Consider the following 24770-nt stretch of genomic DNA (forward strand, 5'->3'; position numbering starts at 1 on the left):
ACACTTATATGGACAACTGATCTTTGACAAAGGAGCAAAGAACATACAACGGAACATGGACAGTTTGTTCAATAAATGGTGCTGGGAAAACTGGACCACCACATGCAAAAAAAAAAAAAAATGAAACTAGATCACTACCTCTCACTAGATGAAAAAAATGAAACTAGATCACTACCTCTACCTCTACTACAAAAATCAACTCAAAATGGATAAGAGAACTGGATGTAAGACCTGAAACCATTAAAAAAAATAGAAGAAAATATAGGTAAAACACTATGAGATATACATCACAATAAAAGATTTGAAACCATGAAATACATAGAAAAAATGGGTAAAGCACTACAAGATATACATCTCAATAACATCTTTAAAGACTCATCACGCAAAACAAAGAGAGTCAAGGAGAAGATAAGCACCTGGGATTATATCAAACTGAAAAGCTTCTGTACAGCAAAAGAGACATTAACCAAAACAGAGAGACACTCCACCGATTGGGAAAAAAAATCTTTGCACTCCATTCAACTGATAAGGGACAGATCACAAAGATATACAAAGAACTCACAGGACTCAACAAAAACAAAAGAAACAATCTAGTCAAGAAATGGGCAGAAGAAATTAAAATTTCTCCAAAGAGGAAATGCAAATGGCCAACAGGCATATGAAGAAATGTTCAACATCCCTTATAATCAGGGAAATGCAAATCAAAACCACATTGAGATACCACTTTACACCAGTATGAATGGCACATATCAAAACAAAAACAAAAACAAAAACAAAAAACAAAAAACAACAAATGTTGATGAGGATGTGGTGAAAAAGAAACACTCCTACATTGCTGGTGGGAGTGCAAACTGGTCCAACCACTATGGAAAGCTGTCTGGAGTTTCCTCAGTCTACTAAAAATGGAGCTACCATATGACCTGGCAATTCCACTACTACGTATCTACCCAAAGGACATAAAACATCGATTCAAAAGACCACCTGCACCCTTATGTTTATTGCAGCACTATTTACAATAGGTAAAACCTGGAAACAACCCAAATGCCTGGACTGACTGGATCAAGATGTGGTATATATACACACAACTGAATATTATTCAGCAATCAAAAAAAGATAAAATATGCCATTCACAGCAACACGGATGGGGCTAGAAGGAATTATGCTTAGTGAAATAAGCCAGAAGGAAAAGTAAAAATATTGGATGGTTTCACTTATAGCAGGAATATAGGGGAACCAAATAAGACATCAGTGTAAAAAAACAATAACAGTACAAAACACAACAAAGCAAAAAACAGAGACATTTATAAATCAGAGACATCCTGCAGGGGAGGAGGAGGGAGAGGGATCAGAGGGAGGGAGGGAGAAGCACAGGGGACTGAGGTGATGGTGCACAGGTGCATTGGGGAAGGAAACTCTATGGGGACTATACCTGAGGGGGTGGGGGGAAGCAAATATTGTTTAAAAATGAACAGTGATGTAAAAAATAAAAAAATAAATTTTATGTCACTGACTAACACTGCACTTGGATTATGTACGTATTTCAGACATATTACTTAGCTTTTTCATATGTGTAAAACATATGCACTTCAGTCAATAAACAATGATGTAGGAGAATAAATGAATAAATTTAGATATAAAAAACAAAATCAATAAATCAAAAGCTACTTTAAAAAAGTTACTATTACATATTTAATGCCTTTGGGATATGTGTGATTCCACAAAGCAGCATTTGAAACCCCATCTAACTTGTTCCTGCAACAAAGGCTATATGCTGTGAACAGCTAAATGATCTCCAATATTTATGACACACTTGGTTAAACATGAAATGGGTTGGTTCTCTGTAAATAATGTACAAGTCCACTTTAATATCACACTACACTGCCACCTTAGAAATTGTTCTGTAGTCATTGATTACTAGAAAACAGACTGAAATATTTTCAATTCTTGCATCACTTTATACTATTGTATCTGGAAATGGTAAGGAGAAAAATAATCAATATGTTCCCTCTCTGAACTTTATATTACCATTTTATTCTGGGTGTCTCTAATAAACTACTTATATAATTTATATAAGTATGCTATATGATTTAAGCAGAAACTATTTTAATAACAAATTATCATGTGTTAACAAGATTATAAGTAAAAAAAAATAAATTCACATGTGCAATGTGAGACTCAGGGATTCTAGTTTGATGGGTCAATTTAGTAGTGACTCCCAAATGGTTTGAGTAGCAAAGGAACTGTTTTAATGACAAATTAGCTCACAGTGGAAATTATACTGATAGTGGTGAAAAAAGGGATAAATTGGGAGGTGTGGATGTGAATTTTAGTCACCTGACTTTCTTCTTGTAGGACTATTTCACATTCCCCAAAATATATTTCCTAGGATTGCACAGATTCCTCTGGGAGGCTATTCTTCCACATGTATAAAAATGATAGGAGAGAGAAAAGTATCAATACCAGCTCAATTAAGTGAAGTAACAAGTACTAAAAAATAAATATTTGATATATAAAATTTGCCATCATTTTGGAAAAAAATGTATTCCTCAGTTACTACTATCTGATACACTTGTTAACTTTCATAGACATTTATCTTACCACTAACTCCTGTCAATGACTTATTGGACAACTGCTATGTATATTTTCTAAGTTTTAAATAATTTTATCCTATTTCTACTAATGCTTTTGCTTCTATAACCAGGGTCACTAAGCTCTAGACATACTAAATGATAGAAAATTTATATTAAATATTCAAAGATGTTCCTGAGCAGATAGGCCATCTTACTTCCCTCTGAACTGAATTACCCCTAATAAAAAGATTCTCTTAAACCCAATTATAGGTGATCATAACAAAGGGAAGTCAGTCAGTCTCTCTCTCTCTCTCTCTCTCTCTCTCCCCCCTGCACACCCATATTATATGCAACTGCATGCATTTACCCAAAAACACAAGGAAATCTGTAGATAGTTCCAAGTAATAACTTGTATGATTACTGCAACTTTAGAGCCAATTGAAACATTCCCTATAATTCTTAAAAAGTAGACATAGATTTCCTTTTAATTTTATATTTCTTATTACTTCCAGAGGATGTTTTATTGAAATGTTTAATATGAAAATGAAAGAGACACAATTTATCTAATTCATGTGGTAGAAAAGAGATTTCTGAATAGTTAAGAATTTACTGAAACAAAAAAGGTATAGAATAAACTTCCTATGGCATTAGTGTATGATAGCTTCTCTGGAAAAAGATTATTTAGAAGATTGTTTTCCACTTGCTTTGCATTAAATGTGTTGCTTTAATTAGTTCCCTTGAAGACTATAAAGATAATTTTGTGTTTATTACCTTGTATTAATTCATCCAATGATATGTTTACTAGTAGAAATCTGACTACTGCTTAACCAATGGAGAGAAATAAATAATAAAAATATTTCCAAAATGCTACATTTAGGCTTAAATGCATTGCTATTTAAGTTTCCTTAATTCAACCTGCCAGCCTGATTTATGCATTAGTTATATATAAGTTTCAGGAAATCTATAAAAGACAAGAGCAAAGCCCATTAGTTTATCTAAACAATGCCGTTCTTTAGAGGGGTGAGCACAGGGGAATAGACTAAGATGCATTGGCAAATGCAGATACCCATGTGGAAGAAAATTACTTGGGATTTCTCCTTTCACAAATATGGACTTCCATAGAATTTATGTTATTCTATGAAATGACATTTGCAACTCTTGCTCTAGCTAAGTTCCTAGAAAAGTGTCACATCAACTACCTCACATGGTGGCACAACTAATGGGCTTTGATATGTTGGACACTTAACCTCAAGTCTTATGCTGAAAGACAGGAAGAAAATTGAGAACACATTATCTGTAAGAATAAATATAATAAATATTAAGATCACTTATTTTTTGATTTTAGTATTTATTTCTAAGATTTTTAAAGCCACAAATATGTGGATAAGGGGTAATATTAGATACAATTATTTCATTTTGCAGTATTGTGCAAAAAATGTAGACTTCAAAATAGCACCTGAAATTGGAGCTATTGAGGATGCTTTTAAATTAAAGTAAAAGTTGATTATTTTATAATACCATGACATCTGTTTATTGGATTATTATTCTTTCTAATACATTCATCTGTAAGACTGTAATGATATCATTATCTCTATTATTTCTAACTCTATTTGCCATGGCACTCAGACAAACACACACACACACACACACACACACACACACAGAGTTTCCATAGCCTACACCCTAGCAAACTGTATGGAGAACTGTGCTAATCAAAAGAACATAATAAATTACTACTAATGCAAGACCACTATTACATTACTATCAGATTCAATGGGTCATAAGTGGTAGTTTTATTCTGTGCCTTTATTAAAGTTTTAGTCAAATCATCTCAGTAAGATGTATATCTATGCAATTATATTTATAAACTATAATTGCAAATTCCACATAAGCATTTACATATTTCCAGGATGATCACTCTTAGACATTTTAATGTGAATTATTCCCAATACATTCAATTAGCTAATTTGTTACTTTTATGCTGGTGTACACATGCATTTATTTAAGCAGTGTGGATAAGGTAACAATAAGTCATGCAAATCAATCCTGAGATATAAGTTGGCAATTATAATTTGCATCGCTCTTGATAAGAGTTTGCTTTCTGCTGCTTACAAGACTGCAAGTGTAACCAAGAAAAAAGTACAGATAATTTTGAAACCCAATTACTTACAGTTAGTCTTTGATTTCTCTTCATAGCAATTTAGTTAAAACTTAAATCTCTAAGAAAATACTATCCTTCTAAATACATCAGTGGTATCAAACTCTCGGCTGATAAACAATCTTTTATATTAAAAACAGGCAACAAGAACCATGCAGTTTTCATGATAATTTCTTATCCCCACAATGTTTCCTTTAGCAATATGACCTCCCAGTTGAAGAATGAAGTCTGGGAAATGAAGACAAGAAGTCGCTGTGGTTGTTAGTTAGAAGTCGATGAGATAATTTTACACAGGTGGTTGATGACTGATGAAGGTGGTGGTATTTCAAGAACCATGGACAGTTAGTATTTGGGAAAGAAACACTCTACCTGTGTAGCCCAGCGAATTGTCATCGTTATCAGAGGTGGGGATTGGCGTCCCGTGGTCGTTTCCCCTCTCTAGGTCTTCAGGGTCTGTCGGAAACAACATCAGAGCTGCTGATGGGGTCACAGTAGTAACAGTAGTTGCCATTTCGATCACAGCATGGCCAGACACAAGTAAATCCACATGTGACAGAAAAACACACAGGGAAAACACACAGCACACATCCTCCTCGCGCCTCCTGCAGCACAATGCACCCTTCCAAGGTCTCAGCATCATGGCTTAGCTTCTACTCCTTAATTTCCCTAATTCTCTGTTCTGCCTGCACCTTTGCTGCACTTCAAAGCTGGCGGAAGGGCTCTGACTGCCCTCTGTGAGGCCGCCAGCACGGACTGAGGGAGCATATGGAGGAGGGAGAGGGCAGGGTGGCTGAATGCTAGCATTGCTAATTTTCTACCTTATTGTTAATCAAAGCTATTGACTGTGATCACTCCCCATCATCGCTTCATCTCCTGCCAATTACAGACTCCGGGGACTGTACCTCATATGGGTGAGGGGGGTGGGGAAAATAGGGTCTTATCAAATAAGAGGGTGGAGATAAAAATGTCATAGTTTTTCTGAGTCTCAGCAAGGAAAGCAGTGCCACATCACATCTTTCAGAAGGTAACAATTAATCCTCTTAAAGAATTGGGGTCAATTTGTGAAATTAATGAGTGAGAAAAATGGTACTTAACTTTACATATGTTGGTTTTAATACTTAAAATCCTTCAAATTGCTTGAGACTCTATATAACAATCATCCAGATTGAAATTTCCCTCCATCTCTTATTATTTTTCTTGAATACAAGAAATGCTTTTAATTCTCAGGTTGTTTTTACATTTCAAGTTGCTCATCATTTTCTTAGTGATGAGGTTAACACATCAACACTCAAGTCCTAATATCCAGATGCTAAGTTGTGGTATAAACAGAGGGGAAGTCCACTGACAACACTATTAATTTCACTCCTGCTCAATCACTCCACGTGTCATAGCTATGTATATTACATAAATATGAGCAGAGTCTCAGTTTCATCACTGATAAAGACACAGATACAGTAAAACCCAAATCAAAAGCTGTGGAGCGATAGGTCATTCTAGTTGCAGTGTTCTGTGGGTTTTTATCACCTTAAACAGCATCTACAGAAAATATCTCGGTCTGAGCAATGAAGAAGCACAGCTGTTTACTTAAGGAAGAAAGTATGTCACTTATGAATGAGGCAGTGAGTGCACGCAGGTAATGCCTCTCTGGAAACACCACAGGGGTCATTAATTTTGTGTCCCTGCTAGTCTTTTATTTGGGTCGACACATTTTGTCTTAGACACAGCTATTCAAGGATGACTTAGATTTTAAAAGAGGATTGAAAAGTCTAACGTGTCTGTTTTGTGGTTTTTTTTTTAAAAAAAAATACAGCATTATTTATCCACTCTATCTCCTTGCCTTTCCTCCACCCCAATCCACATGTCACATAATTAGCCTGTGCAGCTAAAATGATGGGGAAATGAAAGGTTCAGACATGTGCACACTAAAAGAAAAAAAAAAGGTCACTTTTATTCTGTTCATAAGATTTATTCAAAGGTCCTTTCCTTTCCAGAGAGGGCTGTTGTCACGTTTGTCCTTAAAATCAACTCTGGATGTGAAGGAAAGGGAACACTTGCTTCCTCTCCAGCCAGTTAATGTCTTTGTATGCACACATTGTTTAGGTCAGAGTTTTAAGTCAAAGCACAAAGAGAGAAATAGGAAACAGGCATTTATGTGTATGTTGCCGCACTGTTACCATCATGTCCTGCCACAAACTAGATAACCTTTTTCATGCAAACCAGCAAAAAATAGAGGTTGATGTAGGAAGATAAACAAAAGATGCTTTAAATATATTAAAATGCCTTTAAATGAAGCGACCCTGCTTACAGACAAACTTGTTTTAAAAGTTACAATGTGTTTAATTTTCACTTTACAGACTAATTATTTTTAGCAACAAATGCAACTTTTCAAAAGAAATACTGTTTATTTATCATGGACTCATTCATTTAATGTGGGTCCACACATTTCTAATTAACAGTTAAAATACAATAAAAATTCACCCAAATCCGTGACAAGAACTATTAGAAATCAGTTTGTCTATGGAATATATCTTATGACTTTTGGAATAAGACTTGTGCACACTTTGTTCCTGAATCCTCCCTGAGGACAATATTACAAATGTGACAAAAACAAGGAATGTATATCATTTGGAACAAGATAACTAAGTCTGTGTAAAGTAAAATTGTCACTTACAGCTAAATTAACCTAAGGCAGTTTCCCTCCAAACACGCCTTAAATGTGTGTGATTCATGTGCTCCAGACTTCATCCTTGTTCAATATGCTCCCTGTGGATATCCTTTTTAATGTTGAAGGCTTCAACTAGTTTTATGATGCAACTTCCTCATTTCTTTTTTTTAACTTTTTAAAAAAAATAATTTCTTTAAAAAAATATTTATTTATTTATACAAGAATGGGGTACAGTCAAAGGTGCAGGAGCGTGAGAGAATTCACCAGAGACAGAGTGGGGAGCATAACAGGCAGACCACTGAAATACACTGCTGAGGGGAGCAGCAGGAGAGGCAGGAGAGGTCTGCTGCACCATGTGGGACTCTCCCTGGCTGGCTGAGAATCGAATCCATGCTGCAGAGGCTGCGTACAGCTTCACAGCGCAGTATTCAACCTCCTGTGCCACTGGAGAGGCCCAACTTCCTCATTTCTTAATTAGATGTTCTACCAGTGGCCAAACCTTATTTCCACTGCTTGTTCAAATTCATGTATATTCCATGAAATCTTATACCCTCTCTTACTAAATACTAAGCTCATCATCTCCTTCAACCTACTCTTCCATATCCCCCTCTCTGTATCATATTTTAAATATTTTATAATTCAGTAAAATATTACTATAAAGGGGTAAAACTAATCTCTGGTTTATAATGTTCATAGGAGATTTTGTTACTCTTTTTTTGTGGAGAATATGTATATATGACTTAAATTGATAACATATAAACTTGCATAAATATCATAAACATCATACACAATCATATAATGTACTTAATAATTAATGCAAGATACATAACATGAGTGCACCATCATATAATGGTTTTCACAGATTTAATAAAAACTACAAGAACAAAAGGGAGTAAAGATCTATATCCTCCTTTACAATGTAAATTATTACTTTAGAAACTTTGCCTTTACAAAGAAGCCAAGAGCACACAATGCAAAAGGAGTCTTTTCATGGTGTTGGGAAAATTGGATAGATACTTGCAAAACAATGAGTGAGATCAATATTGCACACCATATACAAAATAAATTCAAAATGAATTCAGGACTTGGATGTAAGACCTGAAACTATAAAATGCATAGAAGAAAACAATATTCTTTATGACATCAGCCTCAAGGATGTCTTTGTGATCTTGACTCCAATGGCAACAGAAGCAAAAGCAAAAATAAACAAATGGAAGTACATCAAACTGAAAAGCTTTTAAGCAGCAAAAGAAACTGTGAAAAAAGCAAACAAGCAAGCACATCCTACTGAAGTAAAGAAAATACATCCAACAGGGGGAAAATATCCAATATTTATGAAAAATTCGTACAACATGGCAACAAAAATAATCCAATAAAATTGGGCAGATCTACAGACACTTCTTCAAAGAATACATACAGATGCCAACAGATACAAGGAAAAATGTTCATGCTAACTTCTTATTAGGAGAATGTAAATCAAAACCACAGTGAGTTGTTAGCTCATCCATGTGAATGGCTTATATCAAAACAAGTGTTGACAAAGGGTGTGGAGTGAAAGGGACTCCTCTACAATGTTGGTGGAAATGGAAACTGGCTCAACTCCTCTGGAAAACAGTATGGAGTGTTCAGAAAATATTAAAAATAGATTCCTCACCATGTACCCAAAAACATATCAAGGCACTAATTTAAATGATACAGGCACTCCAGCATTCACTGCAGCACTATTTACAATATTCAAGATATGGAAACAACCTAAGCCCTCAGTGATAAATGAATGGAAAAAGATATGGTATTATATTCATAGTGGAATACTACTCAGCTTAAAAAAATGAAATCTTGCCATTTGTAAAAACATGGTAGAAGTAGAGAGAATTATGCCAAGAAAATAAGTCAGAATGTGAAATAAAAATACCAGATGGTTTCATTCATTTGTGGAATATAAGGGACAAAGAAAAGGAACAGAAAAAATCAAAACAAACCTTTAGAATCTGACTGAAGAAGTAAGGTTACCAGAAGGGGAGAGGAGTGAGGGCAAAGATGGGAGAGAGTCCATTGGACTGTGATTGAGGGTGGTACATTGGTATTGGATGTGGTGTGTTAAAGTATATTTGAGAAGTGTGAATCTGTACACCTAAAACATACAGTATTACAAAGCAACAAAATAAAAAGAAAAACAAATGAAATTTTTGTCTTTAAATATAACAATTTCCTAAAAGTGATTCAAATATTTTTAGTGATGCATTGTAAATTTCAAATTTACTAAGCTGAATGACAACATGTTATTTGAGATTTTCCTGATACCTATGCCAAAATAGAATGGAAGTTCTGCATATAAAAAAGTCACTATATTGCAACATACTATAAAATAATTCATTTAGACAAGCAATGGTGTCGGTGGATACTAAATCTTGATGAAAAATGTTTAGGGACAGCCTATTACAAAAAGTCAAAGTATCATCTCAGTAAGTGCTTGAACTCAGTAATCAAACTTAGTATCACCAATAGTGATTAAGAGCAGGAAGACAAAATATACAGTTATCGCTGACAAAATGTTTGTACACGTTTCCCTGAATTCAATTAAGACAAAAATCAAAATTTACAGAAGGAAGTATATATTTAGGACAGAGTGGGGAATAATTAAGGGATAAATTGTCCCTATATTTAACATGGTTCAGGGAAAAAAAAAGTATTTTAAAAGGACTAAAACAAATAAGGCATAATATTATAATTATTCAATCTATTATAATAATACTTTAAAATGTTAAAAGTAATGAATGAATATTAAGTAACCTAAGGATTTCTCTATGATGTGCAGTGGAAATTCATGGAATCACACTTTTCACTAGTGACATTATAATAGTTATAATTTTTAATACCTATTATAAAAGGTTTTATTAAAAAAGGTGTATTTTTGCTCAAAGACTCATGTTTATGACACCATTCAACATATATTTTTCTAAATCATTTATTCTACTATGTTAGCTTGTGCAGAATGTTAGCTGCAGAAATGTACAGGGCCAAGATAAAAGTCTGCGTTTTAAATTCAGTTATATTTATATATTTTTGATTTATTAATTAGATTTTCAATTCACAGTTCAAAACATTAGAGTTTTCATCCTTTCCCTTCTCTTCAGTCATGTTCAGTTAGGTAAATATACATTAAAAATAACAAATAGCAGCTTCTTCCTTTAGCCCTACTGAAAAGTATCAAACTGCGTTCTTATAGATTTGCATTATCATTGTGCAGGGTTTTGGCATTAATTGACATTTGGAAGATGGCCATTAATAAAAGATTAGGGAAAACCAAATGAATATAAACTACTATCAATATGAGAATTGTGTTCTACAAATTGGATCAATTCCCATTGATTCTCTCCTACTAATCAAGAGGAATTCAGGGATGGGTTCTTTAAATGGAGTCTTAAGAGCATTGAATTACAATCAAGGCAATGAAGTACAAAATTAAATACAAAAACTGTATGTGAAGCCTTAAATTTGTGTCACAATTCTACACGATCAAATTAAAGGCAAATTTAAACTTTTGCTTTAGTCATGTATGGCTAAAACTGTTGTGGAAGGTACATGGTTATTTGTACCATTCTTCTGGGAATAAAGGGAGAAAAAGGATTTTTTTTTTTAATACAGATGGAGATTAAAAACTTAGGTGTTTTTAAGTAGAACCTATTTTAGTATATGTGCTGCCGAAGCGAGCACTAAGTAGAACCTATTTTAAACAAATCAAAGAATGAAGCAATTTTAAAATTAATTTATATGGAGTAAGGGATGATGTTTCAGATATTTGCTATAGAAGCTTAAATGTGGTGTGTAGTCAGTTAAAACATTTTGCTACAAAATATTGAATAAACCTACTTTTAAAGCAGTAATAGAATATCAGATAAAAATAACATGTTAGAACCATTTCCAGTTTTGCTATTATAAAGAAAATGAAGGTTGTTTCGTATGTTTCTTTCAAAGATAAAAGGACTATAATTACAATTATCCATGTAAATAATGGTTGTTAGAATTTGTATTTAGGTAAATTAAGCCAAAATGTTAAAACTTATGTAAAATAAATATTCAAATAAAATTTCCGGTGAATGAATGATTCTCCCTTAATTGGAAGGTTTTGTCATCCAGTGCTCTTGTGAAGAGAAAACAAATTCAGAGACTCCTTATAGATATGACCAAATAAATTAGTAAGTGATTTGTTATTTAACTGAACTAAATAAATCTCTATAATAGAGTTGGTAACTGCAAACTATGACCTGTGATACCAAAGTTGTATTAAATAAAAAAGTAGATTTTATACAACGATCTCAAAATATATATTGGTGATTTTTGTCATTTCTGTTTTCAGTGATTGGATAAGCTGAATGAATTAAATATGAAGAGAAAATTAAAAACCATACTGATTATAATCACATATTTCCACAATACTTCAGTTTGTTTAAATATAAACTATAGAATTTTTACTTGCACATATATATACACATACATATATATATTTGTGTGTGAGCGTGTGTGTGTGTGTGTGTGTGTGTGTGTGTATATATATATGGTCTTTCTCACATAATTATAACTATTCTGTCATTACCATGTCATCATCATTATCAACATCACCAGAAGTTAAACATCGGAGAATTTCTTTGGCCTCTGTCATGCAACTAGTAAACAGTGGATTTAGATTTTGATTCCAAATGATTTTTTGACTCAAAAGCACCTATTTTAACTATACCCTATGGTTTTCTTTACTCATCAATCTAATTTCGGGAACTGGATGGAATTTCAATAGTATATAAGCAAGGGAACTCCATCTAGTGATTCTTTTCCAGTCATTGAACAGTAAGATTGGATAATTTCACAAATCCATTTGAGCCCCTTTAAGCATATCACCAAGACCTTTTTCATAGCCTGCTTTTATAGACAAGATTAAATGAATTAGTAAGGTTTAAACTAGGTAGATAGAAAGAAATATTGAAATATTATTAAAATATAGAGGTTAGTTATTAAAATAAGTGTCCACATATTTGAAAATATGTAGATTTGGAGACTGAGCTCCTGACTAAATAAAATCAAGAAAAATTCAGATTTTTTAGAAAATTACTTTTTTTATTATTCAACAATAATATTTTTTGGTATAAGTTTAAGGACATTTACTCATCTTAAGGATCACCTCTTACTCATATGCCTAACCTTAAAACATTGCTCAGAAAAGGTAATAAAGGAATTTTGTTGAATGATTGGATGGAGTGCTGGGGTACAGTTTTGCTGGAGTAAAAATTCAAGAAGAAGGCATATTTTCTCAATATATGAATAACAGTTATTTATTGAGTACTTTGTTTTATACTTATCTAAAGTTATAATCACTATAAATTTAGTTCAAAATTATATTTTTGCTAGAATAATATCTTTCTTTTCCATTTCCCATGTATTGATAATTATATACACAAGAAATTAGAATTTTGCTTAAGTTAAATCAAGAAAGGGTTTTACAAATGAAAGTTTGTCCTGCATGTCAAAAGGAATAATTTAAAAATATCTTTTACAATAAACTAGATATAAATGAATGTAATAAACAGTGATAATTCTCAAAATTAAAAGAAGTTATAAATAAGAAAGTTATTCAAATATTGCTAGTTATGTGAACTTTATTTTGATTTTATGAATTCTCTCTGATTTGATTTAATTTCATATATAGACATATAGATATAAATATAGGTATATCCTGATTTGAATGAAAAGAATACATTTTTTTTCCCCTGTGAGGTTGCTCTTGCAACCGAAGTGATATGAATGATTTTGGAACTAAATTCTGGATTTCCAATACAACATTCTATTTTTTTTTTCTTTTTTTTTTTTTTTAAAGGTTTATTTATTTATTTATTTATACAAGCACTGGGTACAGTCAGAAGCGCGGGAGGGTGAGAGAATTCACCAGAGCCAGAGCGGGGAGCAGAGCAGGCAGAAGGACCGAAGTACACTGCTGAGGGGAGCAGCGTGCAGCAGGAGAGGTCTGTGCGCCATGTGGGACCCTCCTCCGGTGGCCGGGGAGCAGCCGGGGATTGAACTGGCGCCGCGGAGGCTGCGGGCAGCTTCTCAACCCAGCGCCCAACCGCTGCGCCACCGGGGAGCCCTACAACATTCTATTTTTGAATTGGCAAAGATGTTATCAATTTTTTTAAAAGTTCAATCACTGCATAAAAATGATCATATACAATTTTATTTACGCTAATTTTCTTTAAACTGAATGCAATTAGTTACAGTATTGTAGGGTAAGTAAAGTATCAGGCTTTTCTGCTCTCCCACCATTAGGATTGATGATGGATCCCTGCAGTCCTGAATGCATGCCTGATGGCGGGCACCTGGAGTAGGGTGTTGGCATGCATGGGTGGATACACCTGGGCTGAGACTGGGCTTATAAAGGTGGTGTCACAGGGATGCCAGCAAAGCAAAAGGAACAGCAGAGCAAAAGCAGCAGAGAAGGCCATGAGAGAACATCGGAGAGCCCAGAGAGAGTGAAGACATGCTGGGAGCTGGGAGGCCTGCAAGCCTCCTGGCACCCCGGCACCCTTGCCTGCTGTGTACCTGGTAAATCCCAATAAAAGCCTGCAAAAGCCACTGAGGGCTCCTAGGACTCCTCCTTCACCTGTCTGCCCTATCATAGAAATCCTGCACTGTCCCTTTCTGCCTCTACAAGTACCCTGGTGAAACTTATTAAATATAAACAACTAATGCTCAAACAAAAACGATAGATGGATGGATGGATAGATAGATAGAAAAACATTCTATTAACATAAAATATACTATGGAATGTTAGGAAGATAGCTGCATTAATGGAGAAACTGTGAATTAGAAGAATCTAAACATCAAAGAAAGCTTTTAACTCATTTAAATTCAACCAACTTTGACAAAACAAGACAAATGCCTTCTGTATGGAAATCATTCTATTGATGAAGAAATGCTCATAATTTTAAAGCCATTTGACTCCAGATCTCTTCTAGTGAAAACACTGACAAAGTAGAGCACTGATGCATGCTTCCTCATCAAGTTTTTTTTTTTTTTTTTTTAAATTTTCTTTGATGTCTGAAAAAGTCCTGGGAGGTTCATGGAAATAATAAGTGATGACTATTCCTTTATATATTTAGAATCTAAGCCAATTGTCCAGCTGAATACTACATTTATTCAAAATGCTCTAGTCAAATCCACAGTAACATCTGATGTGACAGATACCTTGATGGGACTGAATTTAATCTGTAGAGATTTGCTCCTTGAACTTTATCTGTGAGAGTTAATTTCCAGTCCATTTTTACTAGTATTTCTGGCTCTCTCCGTCTGTTGACTTTTTTTTTTTTTGTTATTTTCTCCACCCACTTTGCCCTGGTACTCAATAGCTTTTCTTCATTGTGCATAGCATCTGCTACTGTTCCACTCCCTTCCAGCCAAAGCATACGGAAACTTCAGCATGGGCTAATTAAATGGTGCTTGAAGTTAGTTAACAGGTGTGCCCCAGCTGCCCTAATTGTGTGAACAAATACATCTCACATTTTATGGGATTGAAATGGCACAATAGAATTACCTGAATAAATGGAAGTTTCCTTCCATAGCCTTAAAATGATGTTGGCAGATCTGGAAGAAATAGGACCATTCTCTTATGTAAAAGGAAAAAATATCTGGTTTTGGGATATGGAGATCACATTTCTGATTCCAAATGAAAACTTAGATCTTCTTGTCATTTTAACCGCTCCTCTTTTCTCATCATAGAATGTGTAAATTTATTGCCACTTCCTCAGGTGTGCTAATAAAACATGTCTCCAATCTCTGCTGATAGTTACCATGTTGAATGATGTTCAAGTAAGATTCACATGATTTGCTAAATTCAGACAAAATATTAAATAATTTATATAGCATTTGTGATGACCACAGCTAAGTATATATACTGTTATTTAGATAATCAGTGAATTTTCAACAGCCACTAGTTAATTTTGTGATCTTGGAAACTTCATCATTTTTATTTAGTTGGTTGCTCATTTTTTCATTTCTGAAATATGAAATAATAGTACTTATAGCTTAGGAGTGTTGTGAGGATTAAACGAATAATTGTAAAGACTTTAGTCCTGGACACCTAATATGATTGATCTGAATTAAAGGTCATTTTTTTAATATGGGTGGTTTAATAATTCTTATTAAAAAAATCTGTGAGTGCCTCTTGAAATGAGAAAAGACACATTCTGTTTCTTCTTGAAAGTACCAGTTTGTTGTTCATATAGCAGGAAAAGTATATAATCAATTAAAATTAAAGAGAAAGATGAATTTCGAAACTTCATTTTTATCTACCTGTATTTCATCATGTGCTCCCATTGCATTTTTTTTTCAGCACGGATCTACACAGGATACGCTACTGAATGACTTAGGAAATATTTCTACCTAAACAGCATTTCATCCTCATGACAGACTCCAACAGCAGACTTTTGTTTGTCTTATGACCTCGTGCTTTGTGCTAACAAAGATGTATTCACTCCATTTTATTTTTCAGGGAAAACACTTGATATGGAAATTACTTCTGAGATTTCTTTAATATTAGGGGAAAGGATGTTTGTATCTCTACTCTTTTTTTGCCATCTCCTATAGAGAGGCAGAAGCCAGACTTGGTGACTTGGAGGGAGGTGGAGAAAGTCTGAAACATCTGCAACTTGGGTCGCAGGTCACATGGTAACTGTCAATTCCTCCCCAAGCCTCCCCCACAGCCCCCTATCCTCTGAGCTGGGGCTGCCATCCATCTACAACAATTACCGCATCTCTAAGGCTGCATTCACTCAACTGCTAAAGGGACAAATTTCCTCCATAGTCTCTTCATTGTCTGCTTTTTCTAACCATAGTCACGGTTTTGCGCTCTTCATTCTAATTGTGCTTTTGATTATTGGGGTCATTTTATGCCTTCAGCTTTCTCAAAGGTCACAGGGATTAGCTGTGTCCAATCAAGGAGCAGAGAGAGCCATGGAAGCTTACCCCCCATTCATCCACACCATTGATTTCCCCTCAGTGTGAGAGTGGCAATGGCTACTACTTTTTTTTTTTAACTCTCATTTGATAGTTTCCTTGCACCCCTCCCCCACTCCTCATTAGGAGGCTGTTTGTAGCAATGGTTGTGGCACAGGAGGTTTCACTGAAGCAAAGCCATGCAGCAAAGCAGGCAAGGTACAGCAGCAGGGCACAGCTCATCAAATCAGCAGTGTGCTTGGTTCTTCCTCTATTTCAATTTACTTATCTGACAGCCATTCAGAAATGTCCATTGTATAAAGTAAACCTGCATTGTACAAAGGCAGTTGCTCTCCTCACAATTAGTCGCTGAGTGTCATCAGGTACCTTTACACAGTGCATACACACATCATTACACCCATGCTACTGATTATAATTATATATAACATAGAGACTAGGTGTTTTTCCTTGCTAATTGACTTGTCTTTCTGTGTTTTGAAATACTACCATCATATAGTTAGTATTCTGACTTGCATTTGCATTTTTTTAAACAGGAAACTTTGCCAGTCTTTATTGTCACAGGTACTTTTAGAGTGAATTTATGTATCACTTACTAATGTTGTTCCAAACGAGATATTGTTATTGTAAACTAATGGGAATTCTTGAAACCTAAGACAATAAAAGTAGGTATTTTTACAAGCTGTGCATATGTATATTTTGTAGAGTGAGTGAGGATCCTGGACAATGAATGTATTAGACTGTTTATGTCATTATTCCTATTCACATGATAGTGGGGGCAGTTTATCAAGCAGCACAGTTCTTGGCTCAAGAAGTCCATTCATCACAAATGGTCAACAGTTTAAAACACTGTAGGAGGCAGTCCTCAGTAGATTTTTTTTCTTGCTAGGAGTCAAGTGACTAGTGACATTCCAGTTGTTGAGATTATCTGCTCATTAAATAATAAGGCCTCAAAAGCAGAAATGCATTTCAGTAACTTGCACATTCACATTCAAATAAGAAACTGTTGCACAATGAATTTTCTTCTTCTGCAGCCTCCGCTTTGTAGTGCATAATATATTTATTTATACATGTGAACATACACACATTTGATTCAGTGGTATCTGCATTATTGTCTTATTTCAACTTTTTAAAGTTTAAGCCATGGTCTATGAATGTTCAGCGCAAAGATAGCCCAAATTTTGTTTCTAATGGTCAGTTCTTACATGGATAATTTTGGTCAGCATATGCGTGGAAAATAGATGGAAAGATTAATATAGAAAGTAACCAACACTCTTTCACTAGGCTTCTGTGACCGTTTTTTAACAGAGGCAGGACTTTTTAAAGAAACATTTTCCTGCAAAATGAGAAAGGGAACTAAAGTCTATAGATGAGGAAAAATCTGCTGAGTTTTACATGTTGTCCGAGTTATGGTAGCTATGCAAGATGACTTCAGGGAAATATTATAGTAATCATAAATAAATACTTTAATTCTGCTGTTAAAGAAAATGAAAATAACCAGAGCAAAATATTTGTAACATGCAATCTGCAACATTTGGTATTTCAAAATGTCTTCAAGATTCAACATAAACCTTAAAACCAAAACAGGCAGAGTCAGGAAGGATCTTAAAATTAAAATTTATGTTTAACAAATGTGAGAACAGTCTTGCATTAGTAGTAAATTAATGTAAATCAATCAAAAAGTTAAAAATATATATCTCTATTCTTAGATTTTTTGGGGGGGAGATGACTAAACTATTTGGTAATGTTAAATGTTTACTTTTGGGATGTGTATTTTAGTGCTTAAATATAATTATATAAAAATTACTGGCCAGCCTAGAACATGGTAACTTAACTTGTTGGTAAAGAAAAGTCTAACATTGGTTATAAAATTTCTTGCTTAACTATAATTCTGTGTCTCCTAGGGAAATTTTTTTCCTTAGTTGTACATGATTCTGACAAAGACAAGTAGGTATAAAACATCATAGTGAATAAGAAAACACACAAAATGAAAAATGTATCAAAGTAATTATACAATGTAGGTAATTGGATGGATCATTATAAAATGATAATAGCATATTTTATTTCACAATTAGAGATTAAAAATATTATGGAAAATCTATCCATCAATCAGGTGTGTACTTAAATTACTATGACATTAAGATTAGCATATTCTCCTAATATTGCTTAGGCATTAAAAAAAGATAAACTCATGCCATTTGCAGCAACATGGATGGAGCTGGAAGGGATTATGTTAAGCTAAATGAGTTAGAAGGGAAAAGAAAAATATTGGATGTTTTCATTTATAGTAGAATATAGGGTAACTGAACAAAAGGTAAGAAAAAGAGAAAACTTTCAAGATGACCATAGATCTGAGGATACAGCAGCAGATGGGGAGGAAGAGGACTCACAACAGAGGAGGGAAAAGCATGAGAAACTATGGTGATGGATCATGGGTGATGTGACGCTGGGAAAATTATGGGGACTGCACCTGAGGGGAGAAATCAAATACTGTGCAAAAATGAACAATGATGCAAGAAAGAATTTATTTATTTATTTATTTATTTTTATTTTTTTTTTAATTTTCTTTTTTTTTAATTTTTTTTTTAATAGAGGCATGTTTTATTTATTTATTTATTTGTTTGTTTGTTTGTTCGTTTTGTTTATACATGCACTGGGTACAGTCAGAAGCGCGGGAGGGCGAGAGAATTCACCAGAGCCAGAGTGGGGAGCAGAGCAGGCAGAAGGACCGAGGTACACTGCTGAGGGGAGCAGTGGGCGGCAGGAGAGGTCTGCGCGCCATGTGGGACCCTCCTCCGATGGCCGGGGAGCAGCCAGGGATCGAACCGGCGCCACAGAGGCCACGGGCAGCTTCGCAACCCAGCGCTCAACCGCTGCGCCACCGGGGAGGCCCAAGAAAGAATTTTTTTAAAGGAAAAAAAAAGAGAGCTATATATTCTCCTTAACATACTGTACAAAGTGCTACTAAGTCATAACAAAAGTCATCCTGAATCCCACTGTAAAAACTTAAAGTTCTACTGCCTTTACTATTATAGGTTTAAAAGCTTGGAGGTTCTAGTTTTATATCTAGTAGACATTTTTTTTTTTTCAAGACTTTGCTTTATTATTATTATTAACTGAGGTAACATTGGTTTACATTGTTGATTGTGTTTCAGACATACAGGGTCTCCCCTCTTCAGAGGTTGTTACCACATAGAACCTACCACTGAAACACCCAGAATTCCTCCATTATGTCTAAATGCTCCTTCTCCAGTTTGTTCTAGTCCCTTCCCCACTCCCTCCCATTCTGGTAGCCTGAATTCTACAGTCAGTTTCCTAGGGTTTGTTGTGAACTTGGCTTTATTTGACCCTTTGTTTGGTTTCTCTGTATTTCACACACAAGTGACACCATTGGGCATTCATTTTTCTCCTTCTGCAGTAGACACATAATTAAAGCTTTTATTTTGAGATAATTGTATGTTTACATGCAATATTAAGAAATCTCATAGACAGACCTAGTACAGCTTTTACCTAGTTTCTCCAGGGGCAACTATATGTTTTGCATACATAGTTATGCACAAATAGATATTGATATTGATTCAGTTAAATAGTATTTCCCTCAGTGTCTGTGTCCTGCATGTTGCCCTTTTACACCCACTTCTTCCCCACAAACCCCTTCTTATCCTCTGATAATCACTAGTTTGTTCTCCATCTAGAATTCTATCATTTTGAGAATTTTTGTAAGTGAAATCATGCAATGTAACATCTTGAAAATTATTTTTTCAATTAGCATATTTATCTAAAGAGGCACCCAAGTTGTCTGCTGTATCAAGAGTTTACTGTTTTTAATTATTGTGTAGTATTTCATTGTATGACTGTCCTACAGTTTATTGAGTCATCGACTGGTTAAAGTGTAGCCGAATTATTTCCAGTTCTTTCCAAGTATGAATAAAGCTGTAATAAACATTTATGTACAGATTTTAGTGTAAACATACATTTCCATTTCTCTGTGACAAATGCCCAATGGCTGGGGCATATGGTAATTTACTTTTAGTGTTTTAAGAAACTTGTTAAACTGTTCTCCAGTGTGAATGCACAATTAGACAATCAACTTTGAAGTTTTAAAAGGATGCACATATTCACATGAAGAACTGTTTCTTTAGCATTAGGATTTGGTAAAAGTTAAAATTCTGGGAGTTCTTTATTTTCTACCCTCTTTCCTTCCTCTCTTGTCTCCATGCCCCACTCACTTCATTTTATTTCCTCACAGCATATTGCCTTCCTTCCTTCCTTCCTTCCTTCCTTCCTTCCTTCCTTCCTTCCTTCCTTCCTTCCTTCCTTCCTTCCTTCCTTCCTTCCTTCCTTCCTTCCTTCCTTCCTTCCTTCCTTCTTCCTTGATGCATGGAATTACATTAGAAGGAAAACTGTGAAATTAATTTTGAGAAATAAAATAAGAAACAGTAGAACATTGCAGATCCTTTAAAAACATTGAAACTCAAGTAACATCTTTACAGACACATCACCCAAAGCAGTGATAGTGAAGGCAAAGATAAACAGCTGGGACTACAACAAATTAAAGAGCTTCTATACAGCAAAAGAGACAGGAACCAAAACAAAAAGACACCCCACCGATTGGGAGAAAAGTTTTGCACACTAATGATAAAAGACCAATCACAAAAATCTACAAAGAGCTGATGAGACTCAACAATAACAAAGTGAATAATTCAATCAAAAAATGGGCAGAAGAGCTAAAAAGAAACTTCTCCAAAGAGGGAATGCAAATGGCCAACAGGCATATGAAAAAATGTTCAACATCACTTGTAATCAGGGAAATGCAAATCAAAACTACAATGAGATACCATTTTACACCAGTGAGAATGGCACGTATCAAAAAAAAAAAAAAAAGGAGCAACAACAAATGTTGGCAAGGCTGTGGAGAAAAAGCAACACTCCTGCACTGCTGGTGAGAGTGCAAACTAGTCCAACCACTATGGAGAGCTGTGTGGAGATTCCTCAACCTGCTAAAGATAGAATTTTCATATGATCCAGCAATTCCACTCCTAGGTATTTACCCAAAGGACACAGAAACATTAATTCTAAAGGGCAGCCACACCCCTATGTTTACTGCAGCACTATTTACAATAGGTAAGCTATGGAAACAACCCAAATGCCCAGATATAGATGACTGGATCAAGAAGATGTGGTACATATACACAATGGAATATTATTCAGCAATCTAAAAAGATAAACTCATGCAATTTGCAGCAACATGGATGGAGCTAGAAGGGATCATGCTCTGTGAAATAAGCCAGAAAGGAAAAGAAAAATACTAGATGGTCTCACTCAAAGCAGGAATTTAGAAAGCCTAAATAAGGGATCAGGAAAAAGACTAATTATAATAAAGCAAAAATGAAGATGAACAAGCAACTGTAAACCCTCTACACGCCACACTACACCACGGTAGTGGGGGGGATTTGGGAGGGAGAGAAGGGAGTAGGATCAAAACAAGGGTGGTAGGAATTGTATGGGGACTATAACCAAGATGAAAATGCATACATTGTGCAAAAATGAAAAATGACGTAAAAAATATACAAAATTAAATAACAAAAAATTAAAAAAAACATTGAAACTCAGTTTTATTAGTTACTATAGACTGTTTAACATTCAGTGTTATCTTATCCTTTTATATTAAAATAATAAATACACAACTGATATTAAGTACAAAGAAAACACAGAACCACCTTTTTGGTGCCTTTTTTTGTTGATAGTGACAAGCTAAAGGCTTAAAATAAAAATAATTTAAGTATAAAAAAACAAGTCAGAAATGTTGTTATGTTGTCACTGCAAATAACAGTTTATCTTCTAAAAAATAGTTAATATCTTATAGGTTATGATGCTATTCAGAATAAAGCATGGTTGGGACCATATAAATGCCTGAACAAAACTCCCACACAAAGTTATGTTTTATTCAAAAACTTGCTTATTTTCATACATCTTAGATATTTTCACATACTATAAAAATGGTATTATATAATTATACTAAAAGTGTCCAAGTTGATTTGTTTTCTCATTGTGAAGCTCTAACAATCAGTTGCCAATATTTGAAATGTCAATTGTTAAAACATAAAGTTACATTAAAAAAAAGAGCAACAATAATCTTGGTTTATTAGCTATAAAAGCAAATATAAGAGAAATGGGTTGTCTTCAAAAAATGGGTAAATTCATTTATAATCTCATGCTTTTAGTTACGGAATTAATGAGAAATGAAGGAAGATTCCTGATATAGTAATAAATATGAAAATGCTCATTCCCCCCAAAACTGTACTGTCTAATTTTTTTTATTAAAACTGTGAGGAATGTAGAATGCCTTATCATATTAAAGGGTATAGTTTAAAATGAATTTATCTATCATACTTGAAAAATTTTGTAATAAGATGTTTTATCAAACCTTATGTCAATTATTAAATGGATTGTCAAGTGACCACCATAAAGGGTGACTTAAGAAAAAAAAATGCTGGCCAAATGACCTGATCAATTTCTGTGAAAGAGATTGAAAGAATATGGATGGGGGTCAGACAGCAGATTGTCCTGAATCTAAACCACAACCTTTTATTCAATAAACTCTGACAGTGTGGAAGATAAAGTTCAGGTCACACTGGCATTATTTCCCTACCAGCTTGATAAAAATGAAATAAAGCACAGAAAATAAAATGAAAGAAAATGATCACCTTCATGGTGTTCTTTCAATGAAATGAACAATGACTGAGATTAAAGATATGTGGATAATTCTACTATAGATGATGTAATTAGAGATCATTTAACTAGTGTGAAATTGTATCTGATGTGCTGTGTTCAACTTTTTAAACCTTTGAGAATACTTCAAAAAGACAAATTCATAAGAAAGATCAATCTTCATAGGTTATTTTTATTTATAATTAACATATTAAAAATGCCACTAAAAGTCTGCTTAAAAGGAAAACATAAATGTACAAAGACAATAATGTCACAAAGCATGAAATTGTCACCCCCTCCACTTCTCAACAGTTAGCTTTCAAGAGTCGCCTCTGAATGGATGTTTAGGGCCTTAGGGTAGATCCCATGGGAATAAACATGGAGAAGAATAAACCACTGAAAATTTTTAGGAAAGGAAATGATCCATGAAAACACAGCTCAGTGATACTATCAACTGTATTGATTTTGTATCATTTTTGTGAACATTATTACAGAAAAAAAGTTTATTACTACACATTTCTAGAGTTAAAAACAGTGTCAGATATAGGAATACACTATATGTATATGTAGTATATATATGTAATGTAATATATACATCTATGTGTGTATGTACACACATACATACATATTTATACCCTGTGCCTTTATTTATACCCTGTACCTTTATTTACACCCTTTATTTATGCATATTTATATTTGCACCTTACTTATACCCTGAACCTTTATGAAATATGCATGTATTAGCAGAAACTATGATTATAAAATTATTTTTTCCTGTTATTTATTTTTGCATTGCTCTTCAGTGCTGTACAGATTTAAATGTGTTACTATATAGAATTATAATAAATATTGGAAATACAGGAAAAAACATGAAGAAATAAAGAATAATACTGGAAGAAACAGATGAAAATACCTTGTATCAAATATCCAATATTGTTAACATGGATCATAGTGCAGTCTCACTGTTTAATGGAAGACAAAAGAATGAGAGGCCTTGAGTTTAGGGCATGACTGCTTTCCTCCTGACAGAAGGAAATGGTGAAAATATGTTTTCACTAATCACTTTAGTTATAAGTTGACACAGTGTAATGAATATTTCTAAAATGTGGGTAGAAATGAAGGCATTGGTTTTGGGGAGAAATGCACATAAATATCATATACATACCCATGACAAATAGCATAAAGCTATCCCTGATTAAAACTAGGCTATTGCATAGTAGAAATGTTGTAAATTTTCTTTTTAAATAGCAAGTAAAATCACCATTAAAAAGTTGGGTTTAGGGCCTCCCTGGTGGCTCAGGCGGTTGAGCGCTGCGCTGTAAAGCTGTCTGCAGCCTCTGCAGCATGGGTTCGATACAGGCAGGCTGCAGAGAAACCCACATGGCGCGGCAGACCTCTCCTGTCTTGCCCACTGCTCCCCTCAGCAGTGTATTTCATCAGTCTGCCTGTTCTGTTCCCCACTCTGTCTCTGGTGAATCCTCTCACCCTCCCGCACATCTGGCCTATACCCCGGTTCTTGTATAAATAAATAAATCTTAAAAAAAATAGTTGGGTTTAAATTCATTTTTAGAAGAGTATCTCTTTTCCACCCAGCAGATCACAACTTAAAGTGAATGTGATAATGATTATTCAACTATAATTTATAATTTTATTCTCTTTTAACTTTTCAGTT

At 34.3% G+C, this 24770-nt stretch overlaps 1 protein-coding gene across 1 annotated transcript in view; it reads right to left on the reverse strand.

Annotated features, from left to right (window-relative positions):
* The window catches only part of ROBO1 (roundabout guidance receptor 1), a gene marked incomplete at both ends in the record, with an annotated part of 751012 nt that overhangs the window by 476696 nt on the left and 249546 nt on the right, over positions 1–24770 (reverse strand). Inside the window, one exon of the mRNA XM_084232634.1 lies at positions 5098–5181. Within this exon, the coding sequence (XP_084088760.1) occupies positions 5098–5181 (84 nt within the window). The remainder of the gene's footprint in view (positions 1–5097; positions 5182–24770) is intronic.

Source organism: Talpa europaea (assembly GCF_964194135.1).
Source record: "Talpa europaea genome assembly, chromosome: 4".
Lineage (NCBI taxonomy): Eukaryota > Metazoa > Chordata > Mammalia > Eulipotyphla > Talpidae > Talpa > Talpa europaea.